General features: G+C 45.0%; 1 protein-coding gene across 2 annotated transcripts in view; it reads left to right on the plus strand.

The window, feature by feature from the left end:
* The window catches only part of wnk1b (WNK lysine deficient protein kinase 1b), a 72,924-nt gene that overhangs the window by 16,494 nt on the left and 35,668 nt on the right, over window positions 1–20,762 (plus strand). For both annotated transcript variants that reach the window (XM_079183651.1, XM_079183652.1), the window contains exon 3: window positions 16,908–17,080. In XM_079183651.1, coding sequence (XP_079039777.1) covers window positions 16,908–17,080 — 173 coding nt within the window. The remainder of the gene's footprint in view (window positions 1–16,907; window positions 17,081–20,762) is intronic.

Genomic DNA, 20,762 nt, shown 5'->3' on the forward strand with positions numbered 1-20,762 from the left:
GAAGGTAATGGACTGTGGATCCCCTGTGGTCTGATGGTAGTCCCATTCAACCTGTGTACTTTAGGCATTGTCTGCCTCATTGTATATTCAGTATCCAGATGCTCCCCGGCCCCGAGCACAGAGCGGCTCACACAGCCGCCCGTGTAGTGCTGCTGCTTCGTTTCCTCTCACAGATGAATTATTTCAAATGTCAGACTTTCTATGTTACAATTAACCAGATTAGTTCCATGAATTGAGAAAGGTAAAAGTGTATACAGACCCACATAAACCCTGGTGTGTCATTATAACTGTTAGTATGCTTGAGCCTCTGTGTGTCTCTTTTAGTTTCTACGGTTTGTGTGTTTGATGTGTAGGTGGCCATGTGGCTGTCTTTGCATAACAGGTCTGGCTGTTGATGCAGTCAGCTTCCGCTTTTCTGTATCGTATCCTGAATTCTATTCATATTGAGGCTTTACTGGCCTCTATTTCCTCATCGACGATGCTAATAGGTGAGAGGAGAAGTAGGATGAGGACTTTTACCGAGATTCTTCAAAAGCCGCAGCTCGTTTATCGGAAGGCTTTTTCGGTGTTAGCCGTTTTAACGCTTTGTATGTATCTTTGTGCGCCAGAGCACGAGAAGGTGACAAAAAAAAGCGTAACTTTGCAGCATTGCAGTTTAGGTTGCAGGCGGCACTAAACCACACCACGGTCTGCAGCACATCCGCACTCTGGTCGCTGTTAGCGCACACACACTCTGCACGGAGCTATTTCTGTCTGTTCAGCATATATCTGATATTGCGGTGAGCCACCAGCTATCTGCTACCTGTGTGCCCATCTCCATAGCTCTGGTGTACTTTTACACTGCTTTGTTTCCTTCCAACAGGTTGACTGACACAGGGCTTTGACTATAGTTAACCCTTTAGTCACCTGCTGTATCAAGTATTTACTGAACCATAATTGACTGTGTTAAAATTGAACAAGATATGTGTCCTTGGCCTTGCGAGGATGTTATCGATACTTTTCATCGGAACAGATACTGTACGTACATGCTACTGGTCTGTGTGAATGCTAGTAAGCATTATAAGAAATGTGACATTTGTAAGCGTTGCGTAGTACTGTATGTTGACAGCGTCTTGAATGACGGTGCTTGCAACAGAGCCTGGACTTGTTTCTGCGGCGTGAGCTGAAAAGAGCCAAGAACTGCTGGCATTTCTGCGAAGTGTGTCTTCCAGCACATTTTCGGGGGGGGGGGGGGGTTTAACTCTAAACTCTTTAGAAGGCTTCCTTTTTGGTGAAACAGCAAATCTGCTTTGACTGCAGTGGTGGTGGTGGTGGTGGTGGGGGAGGGGATGTCCTTAATTAGCCCAAACACTACCTCTGCTTCAGCTCAGTAGCTTGAAGCGAGCACGGGGGAGGATGAGAAGAAGTCACAAGGGGTGAAAAGGGGGAAGCGGAGGGGAATGAAGACGGGAGAGAAGGAAAAGATATAAATCGCCACAAGAAGTGCGATGGAACTGCTCCGGATGCTGCTGCTTTCACTGCTGTAACATCAACATGTGCACACGCCATGTTCTTAGCACCTGGAAGTCTGTCTTCAACATCTATAACACTGTTGCAACTGTAGATTACTGAGAAATCCGTCTGCGTGGTTTCGTGAAATATTGAGCAATAGCTGATTGTGTCTGTGTGTGGGAATGGGCACGTAACCGTTCCCCATGAGGACGCCCATCGCCCGAGCCAACGGTATGACTGTAGATGCTGTTGTCACCAACCTTGTCTCTACTTGTCTGTTATAGATATGTTTCATCTGCCAGAGTCTTTTCTTTTCAACCGAAGTCTCAGGTGTGACACTTAATGTCGATTTTATTTTTGATGACGGCTCCCATCTTTGTTTTATAAAGACACGTGTGGCCCTTTTGTCTTTCTCATGAATGTGTCTTTGTTATTAAGAGACTTTTTTTCACTTCAACCCCAAACAGGTCCTGCCAGCCAGGGTCTGTGCTTCGTTAACGAAGCAAAATGAGCGATATTATGATTAAGTAACTAAATGATTATTGGAGAAAGTCATTTGCAGAATTATTGGGAACGTTTGCCAAACCAACTTTCTCACACACACTGCAATGAGAGGAAAAACCAGAATCAGTATATAATATCATCATAGTCAATTACTGATAAAAAGCTTTAATTCATGTTTTTTCTTGCACCAAAAAGACAATGAACTAACTCCACCCTGAGCTTTCTTTTTGTTTGGTTTGACACGTGATATCATGTTCTCTTAAATTAAAGAAATGACATGTCCTTTCTTCCTTGACTTTTCAAGGAAAAGTTTCATTTAATTTGACGGGTTGGATCTTGACTGATGCAAACAAGGCTTCATTAAACAAGAAGACTTGCCATCTCATGTTCTGTGTTGGCCCGCTGCCGTTTCTCACTGACTCAGCCATGAGACAGGTACAGACACCTGTTATTTCTTCCGCTCGCTGTACACGTCTTCCCCTCTTTTACTTTGCTTTGTCATTCCATCCTCCATCCACCCTCCAGACGGCCGCAGTTCGACCCTGGTATTTTCCTCAGTCTGCTGCACAATCATTGGTCCATCTCTTTATTCTCTCCGTCCAACTCTTCGCTCGCTCTCTCTATCTGCCGCCCTCTCTTTCACTGATTCTTTCTCTGCTTTGCTTTTTTTTTGTCTCTTGTTCTTTCACTCAGTCTTCCTGCTCTGCTGTCCTCTCTGTGTAACGCTGTTTGTCTCTGAACTTGTGTTCTTCAGTGCTACCATTTTGCTCTCTCTCTCTCTGTCTCTCTCTCTCTGTCTCTCTCTCTCTCTCTCTCTTTCTATAAATAGCAGTCTCATGGGCTGGAGGTGTTAGCAGCAGCAGCAGCAGCAGCAGCAGCAGCAGCAGCAGCAGCAGCAGCAGCAGCAGCAGCAGCACATGATTCATATTTTAGCTCTGCCTTATTTACCTTTGCTAGTCACCTGACTAGACCTCTCTTCTTCTCTCCTCTCCACACATGAAGGCACCTGGTCGTATTCAAATTACTTTCACCCCAGTAATCTCAATCTCTCTCTCTCTCTCTGTGCTGTGTGTGTGTGTGTGTGTGTGCTGACTGAATGGAGGCCACGACTAATCATGTCCTCCATTCATCCTGAATGGAGGCCAGTCTCCTCTTTAAACTCCCACGTAAACTCAGACTCCTCTTGTGCTTAGTGATCAAACGTGGAGTAAACTGGTTGTAGGGAAGCTAGCTGTCTGAATGTGAAGCCGCTATCAGTGAGTCATTCTCGGCAAGTTCGAGAGAGAGAAGGAGACACATCTGTCAGCAGTGTGTACAGCGGAGAGAAGTTTATTTCTTCTACCTCATGGACGGAAAACACAGACGGTTATATGGCGGAACAATATGGCAGACAAAACAGTTTTAGAAGCAAACGACCTCATCACTTTGTAGAGACTTGGCAGCCTCAATGTGTGGCCGATCATGTGCACAATTTGTGTAAAAAGTGCTAATTAAAATATGTGAAATTAATTATTTAATGTTTCATGTTTTATGAATGGCCAGACGGACAGAGACGAGCTAACGTAAAAGTGCTGGACGGACTACGCAGGCAGCCACTCTATCCATTAGAGCGTTAGACTTTCTAAATGAACACATTTTTTTGTGTTTTTTTTTTTTGAGTGGTTGCTTTAATGGCTTTCTACCGTGCACACGCGTCATGTTAATCCTACTGTTCTTCCAGCTCGTCTCTATTTGCACTGCAGACGGCCCGACTTCATCTTTGCCTTTTTAATAAATGCTCATAATAGCTGATGTAATACACGGATGGCTTTCACGCTGACTGCAAACACTGTGCACACGTTCATGTAAATACATCTGTGCAGTTCCATACATGTGCAAACAGAGAGTAACCGTGCAGCCGTTCACATCGATGCATTCATACCTGAAACGCAAGTAGTTAGGAAGGGGGTGTGAGGTCAGTGTTTGGGGTCTTAAGGGTGAGAGCCCCTCTGATTGATGATGGGTTAGTAGAGACGGAGAGAAGAAGAAAAAGGAGAAGAAGAAAAAGGAGAGGAAATCTCGCCCCAATGCATGAATCATGTCCGATGTTCTTTGTTGACTTCACAGGATGTGAGCGTGCAATCTCAGTCATTTCTGGTAAATGTGTGTGTGTGACCAATGACTCTTCTCCATCATTGTTTGACCCTGTGGTGAACTGATGAGGCAACCGCTTTGGTTTTCAGTAAGAGAACATTAAAGCATTGGTTCATGTGGGTTCTGCTGAGTTTATCCATGACATCACTATCTAGAGGTTCTGTTTGAAATGGTAGTTCTGGTCGAGCGGTAAAGTTTCAAAATTCAACTCACTTGTCGGGAGTTTGATTCTCTGTGTCCATGATCGTTTCTACTACTTCTTCTACTCCGCTTCTGCCATTTCCCCTTACTTCTACTTCTGTCCTCTTTTTCTTCTTCCTGTACCTTTTCTTTCATAGCTGGAGAAATATTGTTTGTATGCTGTACATTGTACGCTTCACTTCCTTCCTTTTTAAAGGTACTCTCTATTGTTCTACGACCTGTGTAGCTGTAACCTTTGTTGTTGCGTTCACCACCGTGGCAGCTCTTGGCAGAGCCACTGGTTGATAAACTAGATACGCTCGGTATCTGTATCAGTTACTCAATAGATAAACAGACTCAACCCATGCACGCACGAAGTGATTTTTTTACGGGTGTTTGTTATTGATATAGATCTAGATAATAACAGTGCACTGTACGGTGTCACATGTAGCACCTGTCACTGAATCAGTTTCACTGGTACGTGGAGAAAGATTTATGAAGATTAGAAATGCACCTTTGCATTGTTAAGCTATCACGTTTGCACACAATGCATTTCAATATTGCCACATAAAAGTACGACTTGTGTTTTTTCAGATGGGGAAGTCGAGCTTGGCACTAAACCTTATAGGTTCTAGGTGTCACAAAAATATGTTTCAGGAAGTAACGATATCACATTTATTATTATATAATACAACATGTTCTACGTCTCTAAATAGGCAACAGCTTGTTCCTTGTTGGCGGTACAGTGTAGCTGGAAATGGAAAGGACATACTACTAGGTCAGGTTCCGCGTTCCCTGCTCAGCGGGTGACCCATAGCAGCGGTGTTGTCGGAGTGTGTGTGTGTGTGTGTGTGTGTGGGGGGGGGGGGGTTCAGACAGCAGAGCAGGCCTAGTTAGATTTCCTGCGCCCGTGATACAGTGAGTGCCGCCTGAAGAGCCATTCCTGAGCTGCAGCAGATGTCACCAAGCCCTGCTCGGACACCGTCTTCTCGTAGCTACAGTAGCGAGAGAGAGAGAGAGAGCGCGCGCGTGTTCTTCCAGGTTTTTAATCAGAGAAACGAACGACTCACTCCGGACACACCGATGCTGCAGCATGTGTGTTGGCACGGCACTTAGTATGGACAGGTGTGGGAAGTCTTTTGAAGTTGTAGCACTGACTGATCCTATCATCGCACACACACACACACTTCTCTCACCTCTCCTGGGCTTTTCCCCTCCAGAAACTGTTTGAACAGGCAGTCTACTGTATACTGTACGTCATTGCACTGCGTTCTGTTTCTGCCTCACTCTGAAACTGTCTTAGCTATACTCTCTTCCTCCCTCTGGCTTCTCCCCTGTTGTTCTGACCTCTCATAGACCTCCAGCAGCATGGTGTAACGTGCGTGCGTGCGTGCGTGCGTGCGTGCGTGTGTGTGTGTACACAGTTTTCATCTCGGGCCAGAAAGCCTAGTAGAGGCATTTCTGTTGACATTACCCACTCTTTGTCTGTTTGTGCCCCCCCGCCAATCGCTGGACAAGTTTTCCAGATTTTTCTCTCTTTTTCTATTTACCGCTCCATGTCCGACTGCGTGTATTTGGACCTTATTGACCTACAAAAATCTTTTACTTTTTGGCTATTGGGAATTTGAAGATGCCTCTTTGGGCTCCGAGAAATTGTGATTGACATTTAGTTTCTGACATGTTAAATACCAAATGAGAAAATACCAAATAATCCTCAGTGTCAGCCTGCTGGGATCTGTTTTGATTTCTTGGTGCCGTTATGTAACTTATTAACAGCTCTTTCTTACATAAACAACATTGCCTCTGAGAAACTCCACTGCAACAGCTGCTAAAGCGTTTGTCGCTTACTCACCTTACTAGAAATTCAAAACTGAAACTTTCACAGCCCGTCTCGTTTTCCCTTCAGGCAGTCGCCGCTCTACCGCAGGAGTCCGACAGAAAAAAAAAAAAAGAGAAGAGAACGTCTTATTCAGCGACTCCCTGATGTCGTGGTTCATTGTATGGCTATTTTAAGCAGCCAATTGTGTTAACTAAGGCCTATAAATCATATCTTCATTGCTCATTGTTCCCGGGAAAGAAAGTTGGACATCTTTTATACCTCCCCTCACATACACGCCGTATTCAGGTGTGAAATAGGTTACAGGCACAATGAGAGTCTACGTTATGGATCACGCGCGTTTGCCCTCTTCTCTTATTTGCGTGACTTCTTTTGAGCGTGTGCGCACGTGGATCCCGATGCTCGCGTGTCTGCGTGTGCACAGCGACATTGACAGGAGCGCCGCTATTGTGGTCTTTTGTAAAGGTAATTGCAGCCAGATGTACCGTGTGTTTAATTACAGGGTTTCTTTTCAAAGGGCGACGGAGCTGTACATTGTTGTAAGTATCCAGATCCTTGTCCCGTAAGAAAGTCTGCCAACCATTACGCTACAGCAGAGACAGCTGATTCTGGAGCTTTGGGTCTCGGGTTGATGTGGATTGAGAACAGCAGCGAGAGAAATGTTTGTGTTGAGGTAACTCAACACAAAAGGCAACTTTTGAAACCCTGGAGGCCTAATAGGACTTATGAAATGTGAAAGGTTGTCTTCGGTACTGAACAGGACTAATTGATGCTCAAACTTTCTTAAATATACGATAGCAGCTACTGTTCATAATAGGAACTCAAATTTTCAACTCAAAGAACGAACTAATTTCACGCCTAAGTACGACCGATTACTCCCGTCACTTCCTTGAATGAGCCTTTTAACTTCCTCCTTTTTATAAGAATGTCTTGTGGTTATCTTGGTGTAAAAGGTTGTTACACAGTGTGTGTGAATTGGTTTAGTCTCATTAGTGTGGCCTCGTTGTCGTCATTACACTTATATTTCCTGAGAATGAAGCTCATTATGAAGTTCTACAATTCAGCTTTTGTCTCAATTTGACAGCTCATTATCTGGGCTGTCCTGCCTCCCGCCTCCTCTCATGTCTCCCCCCTCTGAGCCCTTCGCCTCCTCAAATCCCTCCTTCAAACATCTCTTTTCTTCCCTCCTTTTTCAGCTCTTGTGCTCTTTTTCCTTTTCCTGATCAGCCAATAACATCTGCTGCTCTCCTCCTTTCCTCTCGCCGTCTCTTCTGCTCTGCTCCCATCTGTCCTCCTCCTCCTCCCTGTCGCCTCCTATTTTTACTTTCCCAACACATTTCCCCATTTCTCTCACTTTCACCCTAAAATCTCCCAGTCTGTCCTCCTCCTTTCCAGCTTCTTGTTGCCTCCGTCCACTCCGTTCTATCTAATCTTAACTGTGATTCCTGGGTTGTCATCCAGCAGCAGCAACACTCCCGTCCCGTCCAACATTTTTGTGAAGCAGTGGTTTTCCTCGACAAAGGCAGTGAGCTTCAGACAGACTCAGTCCTTGTGACATTGACAATTCTGTCTCTTTAAAGAGGCATTACTGAGACAGAGAGGCACCTCTGCAGTAACCCTACACTGTGTGTGTGTGTGTGTGTGTGTGTGTGTGTGTGTGTGTGTGTGTGTGTGTGCCCATGATCGAACAGTTATTGCATCATAGTGTCACACAATCCGACCCCCATGTCTGCCTCCCTCGTCTCCTCTCCTCTCCTCTGTCTCCTTGCTGTAGTTTGCACAGTTGGCTGGACTTCAGCTGTCAAGGAAACATCATTGCTCATTGCTATCGAGCCACACTTTTTGGCCGGCACATTCTCGTCTAGTTTCCTCGAAGTGCTCTGGTAAATGTCGCTCTTCAAAAATTGCGGGCGGTAATTCACTTTGCGTGTGTGTTTACGGTGAGAGAGATCTGGCGGAGTTTGGAACATTCTCTGCGTTGTGCGTCGTCCCAACAGGAAAGACTTCAGAGGCCAAATATGCCCATTTCCTCTTCCTGTAACCTCACTTCCGTCATCACTTCTGCTCTCACGCCTCCTCTCACGCCTCCTCTGCTTTCCTCCCCTGTTTTGTCTTACATGTGTGCACGGTGTCTGCATCTGAATAAACTCCATAACTATACATACATTTAATGTCTCCTTGTAAATAAAAAGGAAAATAAACAATATTCATAATTTATAACGTAAACAGATGTTGACATATATTTTCGTTTGAATACGTCTGCTTCAAATCACATGTGAGTGTCTGAGAAAGCGAAAAAGTATGCGAAAAAAGAAAAACTAGGCTAATGTCTTGTAGCAGTGCCTGCTTTGGCAGTAATGGACTCTCATCTGGAACACATTAACCCCAAAACCTGCATGTAACAAAACCACAGTCACTCGTCAGACGGACCCACAGAGAAACACACACACACACACACACACACACACACACACACACACACACACACACACACACACACGCACACGCACACGCACGCACGCACACGCACGCACGCACACGTACATGTGGCTGCTGGACCTCTCTGGAACCCGTCCAGTCGTCTGTCACAGATTATTCCTTTTTCTAGCGCACGGCTCTATCGGTAGCCTGTATCTGTTTAAACTTCTCTTGATTACCACGTCAGAGCTGCAGCCCTGAATCAGTTGCTAACCAGCTGCAGAGGAAATATAGGCCACTGGGAGAAGGAGGGAAAGGACTGTAGACGGTAGACGGGAGATATGGAGGGGAACCAGGATTGTTGTCTTGTACGTTTGATGTTTTAACTTGTTTGTTCTTTAATTTGTCACTCTTTCTCATCTCTTTCCACTCTCTTCATATACGTGTGTGTGTGTGTTTATATTTCTCTTCAGGTTTTTTTTGTTAATCCGTTGACGACCTCAGGGGCTCGTGGAGGAGTAAGCGCACACAAACACTAACGCACATCAGAGACACAGTGAATGTAGTATTCTTAGAGCTTGTGCCAAAGCAACACTGTACATGTAAACAGACGGTTGGCTACTCTCTATAAAGTGGTCGTTGGGATGACGGAGCATAAATGTTGACCGTTTTTAAATGTTCCACGCGCTCTTTTTTTATTTTGCATGCTTTTACTCTCCTCTCTGTTTGTGACCTAAAGAAACCTACTTTTTAATGTAAAAACTGTGTTTTAAACGATGCTGTGTTTCCTGTCACCGATTGTCAATCAGTAGAATAGCAGCAAGCAGTGATGTGTTGTCCTTCACCAGCTCGGTGGCTCTGTCACCTCCTCGTGTCTCTGGTCTGCTCCGCCTCCTTAACTACTGCCCCCCCCCTTCCCCACACACCAAGTTTGTGACTTCTAGCTGATAACTCCAGTCGAGCACCCATATAATCTGCAGCAGTATACTGGGAACACTGAGTGCTGCTACGTGATTGGATGTCGATGGCTGTTGACGATCTTTAAAGGGAAACCTGAGAAGTTCAGCCCGGGCGTTGATAGCGTGGGCCTTGATTTAATGCCGTGTAAAGGGATAGTGCTCTGAAGTTATGTAATAGTTTTTATCTGGGTACTCTCTCGCACTGGCCCGACCCACTGTCGGATCATCAGCTACTGTAACAGTGTCGGGACGTTGCTTCAAGACGTCATGGACACCCTGTGGAAGAAGCACACGCCGCGTAGCAACAGGCACATGTGGATGCAAAATGTTTCTTGGTAATGAACCCGGTAGCATCTGTTGGTGTTTTAGTGGGCTTTAGAAGGGATTTTATCCATGATCCCCCCCGACAGCATATGGGATGCAGAAAGAGTTGCTTCCTTGTAATGTCGTGGTAGTGAAAAAAAAAGATTCAAAGATCTGAGCAGCAGACACTTTAAAATGGATCATGACCATCAACATAGTCTCTGTTTGTTTATGATGTGTTAATAGAGAGGCAGATGGGCCTACGCTATATTAAGACGTCAACCTTTTACACACTACCCCCTCCTCTACACACACACACACACACACACACACAAACACACACAATCAAAACATAGTAATGCGCTGCACACAGAAAGACAACTGCTTTCTTCACATTTGACAAACATGACACACAAGCTGATTCAGCACCGAGTGGCCTCCTCTGCAAAACTGCTCAAAGTTCAAAGACTTTTGGGAGCCTCCGGGCAGGGTTAGGGTTGCTGATATATGACAGCCATTTCTTTCCAATGTCTCAAATTTATCTTTGTTACACTTCAAGGAGCATTTTACAGCCCAATCAATCAATGTAGATGCTACTTTCAAACATGCATTTAGAATAAATGTTTCGTTATATTAGTATATTTCTCTTTCTTGATGTTTTTTCTTCCTTCTAACAGAAGATCTTTTCTTTTCTTTTATAAATATCCTGAGCTTCCATTCTCCCTTTTCTCTCGCAAACACAAACGCATTCTATCCAAGTCGGACCCCTCCAAGCCTATTACTCCTGATAATCTTCCTGAAGTACTAATGTCATAATGAAGCTTTTTAACGTGACCGTTTGACCGCGAAAACTTTGGATCCTTGTTTTCGACACATAACTTTATTAGATCTTTGTTTCCTGTTGGTGCGACAAAGGGCCCCATTGTTGGTCGCTAATCATTTCAATCAAACCACAACCAGTGAACAGAGCTTTATTACAGTCCTGGATACAAACGGGTTGGCTCAGCTGATTGAGGATTTGGGCATTACATTGGTTTAGACTTGGGCACACAGACGTGTTTTAACTAAGAACTACTGTGAACTATAGAAGCCTGGCATGTCATCACTTTTGCTCATGGCATTGCCCTGCTGTTAGGGATTAACACTTTTTGAGGGGAAGTTCCACTCAGTATCCTCAGATTTCCTTTGGATCGACACGACTGGATCAAGTGGCTGAGCTTGAAGGGTGTGATGTGGCAGAGAGAGGGACATCTTTTGAAATGCATCCCGCTTGTGTTGTGGGGGAATCCCGTGAATGGGAAAGAGAGGAGAGTAACAGGAGTTAGGAGAGGAAGAGAGGAGAGGAGTGGGGGAAAAAAAAAGGGAGATGAGCGAGGAGGAGGGAAGATGAGGGGAGATGAGGCGTGACCAGCACAGCAGAGAGTAATGACTGCGTTGGCACATGGTGTGTGTGTGTGTTGCACAGCCAGGCACAGAGAGATGAGACAATAGGGTGCACAGTGAGCGACAGGCTGAGATGGCACCTATTGTTAACGCACATGAGTACACAACATGTACACACACACACACACACACACACACACACACACACACACACACACACACACACACACACACACACACACACACACACACACACACACACACACACACACACACACACACACACACACACACACACATTGGGGTTGTTATCGAACCCATCCTGATGAATGGGTTTGTTTGTTGTGCCTGTTACGAATCAGACAAAGAAGAAAAAACGATCAATATGTCCCCCCCCACATAAGATTGACACCTAATCACACGTAGTTCTTTAAGGAATTTATACACACGCTTGTTTATTGTTTTGTCTTTGTCACTGTATATGATTAACATATCTCCAAAGGAAATACATAAGGAAAACCAAAGTGTATGTATCTCACCACATTTACTACCGAAACAACCGATATTCAGCCACAGCTATAGGTCAGATTACAGCACGCACACACACATGGCCCTGGTTACTGCAATATGTAGAGTGGTGATTGATGGGAAACCAAAAACCACCTAAATAGGAGGGAGGGAGGGAGGGAGGGAGGGGTGGGGATGATGGAGAGACAAAGAGCGAAGCGAGGCAGTCTCAACGAGAAACAAGAAGGGGGAGAAAGAGAGGACGAGAAGATGAAGCAAACACGTGGGGGGTGTGGGAGGAGGCTGTGAACAAGTGAACTCAAACCTCTGTTTCCTTCGGTTTGCTGAAATGTCTGTATCGGTGATGAGGTCAGTCTCCATCACTTTCTCTCCCCCTCTGACTTTTGCTGGAACTTATTCATCCTCTTTTCAATCGTTCTTATTCGGAACAGATGCTCTCCCTCCCTCCCTCCCTCCCCCCCTCCCTCATATGCTGGCTAACCATAACAAGCTGTGGTAAAGGTCTTGGAGAGGTTTTGGTTTTTGTGTGTCTTTTTCATGCACATGTTTATGAGGTGTGTGTGTGCGCGCGTGCTGCAGGGGGTTTGTGGTTCTTTGCAGGAGAGTATTTCCAGAGTGTGGGGGGTCTGAGAGACACTTTTGGCTTCATACTAATGGAACACACTGGGCCTTTTTCATGCACTTGCAGATACACTTATGCACGCACACACACACACACACACACACACCACCCCTACATGTGCCCCCGTCCGCTGCCACTGCATATACTGCATATAGAAACAACTCTGCTCATTCACTCCACCGACAGGCTTAATGTGATCAAGATTTAGAGGTCCTGATTTTTCTCTCCGGCTACAGAGCGGCATTCCTCCAACATTTGGGTCAAGACTCAAAAGGTTAATCAGAGGAACATCGAAGTGGGTCAGCAGCACATTCTGGAGGAACTGGGACGAGAAGCTTATGGTTAAGAAAGGGTTTCATGATTATAAAGAAAAAAATAGTATGCTGTGTGTTGGAATAATGACTTTTAAGGTAAAACTATGAGGTCATGCATGGTTGTTAGGAGGAAAAATGTTTTTTTGTGCAGTGCAGTAATTCTTAAAGCATCTGCAGCTCGTCTTAATAAAACCCTCCCACTCATACTCATAATTGTATTGTTCATGGTGCAGCTGCAGACTTTGGACAGTCGCTTCTTCATCATCTGCTTCAGAATCAAATGATCTCTAAATGCTTAAGTTGAAGATATTCAACACCTGACTGGCAGGATCGTGAACTCTAATTTCCTCGTATTTCTTCTTCTTTTCTTCTTCTGGATTTGCGTTTCTTATGTAAACACAAATTGCCGTTGTATAAAGGAAACGGACACAGGCAATCGTATATGCAGTCATGTATGCTATGTTTAGGCTTCCACTGTCCCCCAGGAGAGATGAGGAACTTGGCACAACTTCCTTTGAGAAACTACAGGGAAAAGAACCATATAATAGTATACAGTGTAGCACCAGCTCACCATGTCGGAGTGTTTAAAGCTTGCGGTATTGTCTTCTGTCGCAACCTCCGTCCATCTGGTGCTGCGAGTGCTCCGCGCTCGCTGGGGTGCAACGAGCCCAGAGAAGACGAGAGCAGACGATCACCGAGGTGCAAAAGCCCAGTGGGATGTCCAGACTAGACCAGTTGATCAGAGGGGTATACGCTTTCAGCTTCTCTGCAGGAAGCTGCATTAATGCCGATATTCTATTTCTGCCGCCCGTCTGGCTGCCTCGGTGTGCATGTGGGTGTACGTGTGCCTGTGCGTGTCCTCTGTTGGCTGTTACAGAACAGAAATGGGGCCAGTCAGACATGAAGCTGTCACTTACGCAGCGATGTAAAGGAAGCTTCTTTCAAGTCCTCGGATAGGCGAGAGGAGGATAGCGAGAGTGCTCAGAGAGTGAGAAGTCCTCGTGTCGTTTGTCGAGATAAGAGCCTGCAGAACTGAGTGTAAAGGCTTCTCCTGCTTAAGTGTGAGTGTGTGTGTGTGTGTGTGTGTGTGTGTGTGTGTGAGAGAAATAGAGAGAGGCTCGGCTTGGAGAGCGAGAGGGTATTTTTGAGTCTGACAAACTCAAGTCTCATGATGTTTTGAAGCTCGGAGCAGAACAGAAGGGATGGAGAGAAAGAAAACAATCACTCGACAGACAAAGACTTGTGCGCCAAGGATCAAATTAATTCCTTAAATACTCAAAAAGCTTTTTTTCTTTTTATAGGTATGCATTTACCGCCTCATACAAAGCCTCTACTGTATAGCAGCGTACCCATTTATCCACTAGAATGAAGAAGCATTAATAATGGATTAGGAAGCCCCCTTTAGACTTGCTGTCTGCTCTCCACCGCTCACAACTATGGAGACGCACACTCCGTAAGAGAGACACGAGTAGAGAGAGAGAGAGAGAGATGGGGAGAAGTAATCTTCTAGTGCCCCGAGGGAGGAGTCTAGCACTGATATTGGTGGTCAGGGTCTCTCCTAAGTGCTGCTGGGAAACGGAGCGTTGGCTTCCAGTCAGTCAGGTGGCCGACAGCTATGGTCATGTGACCACCCAGAGCGTCACGTGAGAAACAGAATGGCGAGCACATACACGGATGTTTGTGTGTGTGTGTCAGTTGCTAATGGGCCGTCATCAGGGAAGTGGTTGCTGCGGGATGAAGGGATAAACTGTTATGGGCCATGACACACACACACACACACACACACACATTAATGCACTTAAAACATAACGAAGCTTTCAGATTCTCTCTTTTCTTTCTCTCTCTTTCGCTCCGTTTCTCTGTCTCTCTCTTTCTCTCTCTCTCTCTCTCTCGCTCTCGCTCTCGCTCTCGCTCTCTCACTCTCTCTGTCATATGATATAGATGAGGCCCCATGTTATCCAATGTGACAATATGAGCTCATCACCTCGGAGATTGTCCTAATCTCTGAAGCAGCTCACAGGGTTTTCTAAAAGCTTTATATCATTAAAAAGACGTGACCTGGCGGACTCTCCCGTGGTTTGTGGTGTAGATGTTGACTGATTGTTTCGATACCCACTCGATAGTACCACCACTGTATACCCCAGTATTGTGGGATTTGGTGGCACTGCAGCTTTAAACACTATGATTGATTGATGCTGAGCTTCGTCTCGGATGGTTTGCACTAATGCCATATTCAAATTAAGTACGCAAATCAAACAATACGATGCTGTAAACAAAAAAAAGACAAAACGGTTGAATTGGATGCAAGGGGCCCTCATTGGACCTCTATTTAAAACTGGTTGCCGTGGTGATAATCCTGATAATGTTGCCAGGAGTAGGTGTCTAACCTCCAGCTTCTGATCTTGCATCACCTTAAAAAAAAAATCCATTTGCTTCTTTAAATGAAATATAAAACGCCCTGGCTGCGGTCTCACTCTGTGTTTTCAGTTATTCTGTCATTTATATTTAGAACAAACGGTCTTTGTGTCAATGCTTGCTGCTCCGCCTGTGATTGTCTGCAGCATTGTCTCTTCTTTCATCCCCTGAAAGGCTCACAGACATCATTAAACCTTCTGGATGTGTGTCATTAGTTCCTCTCAAAACACAAACTTCTGTTTGTTCCAGGTTAATTGGAACATCTCGTTCATATTTTTTCCACATGTGCTGGAACCTACTTGTTAACTACAGGTTATCCCGTGAAGACTTTTGCGTGGAGAAATTGATAATTGAATGTCACAGAGGACGTTGCAACCATATTTGGGCTTACATCCTTTTGAGTGTTGAGGTGTTGTTGTCACCTTATTTTGTTGTCAGCTGGCAGGACTGAATTTGTTTATTTTCGGAGCTGCGATGTGCTGAATGTGTCAATTACGGTTAGACACAGAGCTGCTGAGGAAACGCATTCAGACAACGCAAATAAGCACACACACATACACACACACACACTCACTGAAACGGATACACAAGCAAATGCCTACAGCAAAATAAACTGATGTGTAAAGAAATACACAGTTGAACACGTTACTTTATGCATGTTGATGTATAAATGCACACACACTTCTTTACGAGGCCTGATCCGCCCACACTGCCCTTTACATCTATGTTTATTGCGGTATCAGTGCTAGAGCTGGAATGCCTATTAAACTCTGTCCGTGTTTGTAGCGGACCTTTCTAAGAAGCTAGTCGTCCGCAGGATGGAAGAATGTCGACCATAACTTTAGCTTGTTTTAGTCACTCTGGGTGGCTCCGACCACTAGTGATAAAGACTCCGTTAAAGCTCGGCGTGAATGTACCACGATTCACATCCGAGACTCAGGTACACGAGGGAATTGGGAGTGTTTATTGGTGGGAAGCCAGCGAGGGATCATTCACATAGAGGGCAGGGGAACGCCTGGTACACATTCCTGGTGATGCTGCTCACTGACAGGTGAAAAGAAGCAGCCGGCGACACCAAAGCTTATATTACATAACAGACATTCTGCCATAAAACAAATCGGTGACAAGTTAAGCAAAGATGCAACTCCACTGGTTCCAGCCTCTCAAACGTGACTACACGAAACGTCACACGCACAATTTGGACATTCAAATGAAATGGCAGAAAGTAGATAAAGTGCACTATATAGTTAATAAGGAGTCATTTCAGAAACTCCCTGTGAGGATCACAGTAAAGGGGAATAAATGGAAAGTAAATTTAAAAGCACGGGCTAGTAGCTTACTTAACTGACTTTGCCTCCTGCGGCAAGTCAAACCAGTTTATTCATTAATCACTTTTGTAAAGCAGTTTGTCACCACATACCTCTAATACAGTCTCACTCTATCGGATGTTTGTGGCTTCTTTGAGTTAAGATGAAAGGAAACCGTCGACTGTTTTAGCCCTTTCCACATCCTTCTCTACCTGCGTTCATATTTCACCTGCATTTGTATTCTGGCAGCATGTTTTAGATGGTGTTTTGATGTTTTGTAAGCATTTATTATTCCTCCTGTGCTCTCTCTTCTCTACCTAACTTGTTTATTTCCCTCTGTTGATTAGCTTTCCTCTCCACCCCTCCAACCCTTCTTCCAGCTTAATTTGATCTTAATCTCACTCACTCTTTGGGTAAATGCCCTCTAGATTTTCCGATGAACACTGTTTCTTAGTTGTTGTTGTGTTTTTGTATCTCTGCTTGACTTATTTTCCTCCTCTGTCCCGTGTGTAGGATCGCAAGCTGTCCAAGTCTGAGCGCCAGCGCTTCAAAGAGGAGGCCGGGATGTTGAAGGGTCTCCAGCATCCTAACATTGTCCGCTTCTATGACTCCTGGGAGGGACCGTGCAAAGGAAAGAAATGTATTGTTCTGGTCACGGAGCTCATGACATCTGGCACACTTAAAACGTGAGTTCATGAGAGATAACATTCCGTTTCCAAAATGTTAGTTTAGTGTCCTTGGGAGACTTGGGAGTAAAAGATGTCGAAATGTAACTTATTGGCATGAAAAACACAGACTCGTGGTGCATTTGAAGTATTCAGTTCATGAATTTGTAAGGAATATGCACAAACACGTGCACACATACCTCTTTTTCCTTTTGCTTCTGAAGAGCACCGTCATTACAGATGATGACTCACTTCCAGTTTTTTCTTGAAATGTAGAAATTACACACACACACACACACACCTGTTACCTCCTCTTTCCTGTCCAAACAATACGCAGTTCTTCTCTATTTTCGACTTCAAACAGCCTCCGGTGTCGTCAGCACATCACCTCCCAGCCGGAGTTCAGTGCTGAGAGCAGCTGTTAGTGGGTCAGCTAGTGTGTCTGACCCATTACATGTACAGAATAGTATGTGTCTGTGTTATTTACAGTGTATATGTGTCAGACTGAGTGCCCGTCAATGCATGTATGGAAAAAAAAAGGACACAATAAGTTGGGAAAGCTCAGGAATCACGGGGAGACTCCTTTCTCTGTGTGCAGCAGGCTTTATATCTGTGGGCCGTCTGTGGGCCCCTCCCCTCCCCTAAATTCACAGGAGTATTGACGCACTTGTGATCATTGTCCACGCCATGCCCGCATGCCGGTCTCTCTGCTGTACAGAATAGATGTGTGTCTGTGAATGCGAATGTGATTGTTGAGCTCCTGACACAATAAAAGGCTGAATGTGAGGCGTGTGGCGCATGGCGTGCCCCACGCGGTGCATCGTGGGACATCGGCCCACCTGCCAGCTGCTGCTTCTGCTGCAGATTCCTCTCATTCCTGACAGAGAGACAGACAGAGGGAGAGACACCAAATGAGGCGTGTGGGGAGGGGGGGGAGGCAGACAGGGGGAGACGTGGATGGATGACCAGACAGATTTAGTTTTATCCTAAATCATAGAAAGAGGGAGACAGGAAGTCAAACGGACTGAGAAGCAGATCGTGAGACAGTCGGCTAAAGAGGCAGATAAACGCACAAATAGTCAAATTACAAAGTAGAAATCCCGTTTAAAGGCAGACTGACAAACCAATGAACCACCTGTGACCACAGAGTATTAATCCAGCAGCACAGCACTACCAAGGACAGTAGCACCCTCCACTGGAAGACTGCAAAAGCTTCATAACTTTAACAAATGCAGGCGTCCTGCATCTATCCAGCATGTTTCACACATAACGGTTAATTAAAAGATATATATTTCTTGACTTTTCAGTTTTAAAGCAGGAAATATGAATTAATAAAAGAGTTTTTAGTAATTGACTCTTCAGACAAGACCTCGGACAAAATGAGTCACCGGAATGCAGAAAAGTAGGGCATGTACTGAACAATAGTTTAAAATTCCCTAACACCATGAACAATCACATTGTACTTTATACATCAAGTATACCTAATCAGGATCCACCTGACGATTTGTCTGCTGATTGTGTTGTTTGGTCTATAAAATAGTGAGAAATGTACATATATGAACAGGATCGAGGCGGCACAGGGATTTGGCTGTCATCCAAATGAAGACTCAGAAAGGAGAGGAACCGTTGTGTGTGTGTGTGTGTGTGTGTGTGTGTGTGTGTGTGTGTGTGTGTGTGTGTGTGTGTGTGTGTGTGTGTGTGTGTGTGTGTGTGTGTGTGTGTGTGTGTGTGTGTGTGTGTGTGTGTGTGTTGAAGTGGTGGAAAAAAGAAGGAGGGATGGTGAGAGGGAGGACTGATAGGAAAGGGAGGGCGATGGTGAGAATGGAAATACTGACCAGCATGGGTTCAGGGTATTAGAGGCCCCTTATCTACAGTATGTGTGTCCGTGTGTGTGTGTGTGTGAGCGATTGCTTATCTGTTCATGCATGCACGAGTCCCGTATGTACTGTTCACATACTGTATATGTATGTCTGCACATTTCTGACGTAGATGTATCTATGCATGTAGGTATGCGTGTTGAAAAGAGAGCGCGGTTGAGTGATTGTGTGTCGGAGAGATGCTTTGTGCAGTGTCACTCAAGCGGCGCATGCCACATGGTTTACCTTGTCTGTCAACACTGTTCCGACTTCTGAAAGCGAGATAAAGAAAGCGGAGGAGACAGGCGAGACAGAGGAGGGCAGGTAGGTAAAGGGGAGGAAGGTGCAGACTGAGGAAGAGGAGACCAGAATGATGTTTCTGAAGAGATACGGATGGATGTGAGGAAGAGGTGTTTGAAAGGTTTTAGTAGAAGATTTATGTTCACTTAAAAAGTCCCCAAAAGATCATTTTTCTGTCTGTGTTCGGTGCCCTGAAGGCAAACGTATGTGAATCGAGCCAGACGTCTAATACATTCCTCTGCGTAACCTCTAAGTTATAGAGGTGTGGTCACACTCTGTGGCTGGTATGAAATTGACTAACTGTGAATTTGAATATTGTTAATGCTGACGTTCACAGTTAACTGTACCTGGTGGGCCCGTAACCCTGACGAAGCTAGAGTTCATCGCAGGCTAAGGACAGAAGAGCGGACACAATGCATGTTGATTATTTTGATTCCACTGGTCAGCAGAGATGCTGCCTGTCGGCCTGGTTGTCATTCTGTGGCCTCTGTTGTGAAGGGCATGTTACGTAGCATGCTGCTGCTCCTGCAACAAGGAGAGACTAATTCAAATAAGGTTTAAAGAGTTAAAAAGGAGTCTTTCAGACCTCGGTTCAGTCAGCTGCCGGCTATTCACTTGGACCATGGGCAGATTGTTTGAGCTATGTTAAAAAAAGCTCGGACATTGAATTAAATGCAGTAAATAGATTAAGAATGAGAATGATTTTGAGCTCAAAGTGCTTTAACAAATAACAACAATTAGCGCAAATCAAATTATTCTGCCTGCTGTGATGCAGGGAAATTAGCACATACACCAAGCAGAGGTCCGGGCTAAGCCCCGAGTCCTCAACTCCTTGAAAGAAATGAATTATTAGTTTCTTTCTGATAATCGTCCGTGTTTGTGTATTAACTGGCCCCACCTGTCATTTTGCAAAAGTGGCCCCCCGGGCAAAGCGAGTTAAGTATCCCTGTTCTAGATGATCAGAGGACGACTAACCCTGCCTGTCCTTGGTGCTGCTTAGTACTTTAGCTGAAGAGACACGTCCCACAGCTGATAAGAGCAAATTGGAATTAGAATTCAAGCAGCGAGTTTAAATGAGCTAATCAAGAGTGATAGTCAGATGAGTTTTCTCCAAGCTCTTCAAGAGAAGTGTTGACTGAAGCCTTTTCGTCAAATCAATTCAATAAAAAAAACGACTGCATGTCTAACTTTGACTGGAAGTGAAAGGGATGTTCAATCTGGAAGTGCTGTGGTGCAGATAACCGAAATACATTTTGAACACCGTGAAAATCCTGCGTTGGTCTCCTTGTAATCCTGTGAGGGTTTACAAGTGAACGAGAGGGAGACTCCAGATCACACACACAGGTGTGGGTCTGTGCTAGTTCTGTGATGGCTTGCGACCTCTCAAAGGGTGTCCCGGTTTCCCCACAGTGCATGTTGGGACACATTCCAGACTCTCATAACTCTGGACGGTGAAACGGTTAAAGATAATGGACAGCTCCTACCCAGAGACCTGTTCTCAGTCCCGCTGAATGAAGCTCACGAGGACTGGCTGTTCTTTGACTTAG

The sequence above is a fragment of the Pholis gunnellus genome (assembly GCF_910591455.1).
Source record: "Pholis gunnellus genome assembly, chromosome: 22".
Classification (NCBI taxonomy): domain Eukaryota; kingdom Metazoa; phylum Chordata; class Actinopteri; order Perciformes; family Pholidae; genus Pholis; species Pholis gunnellus.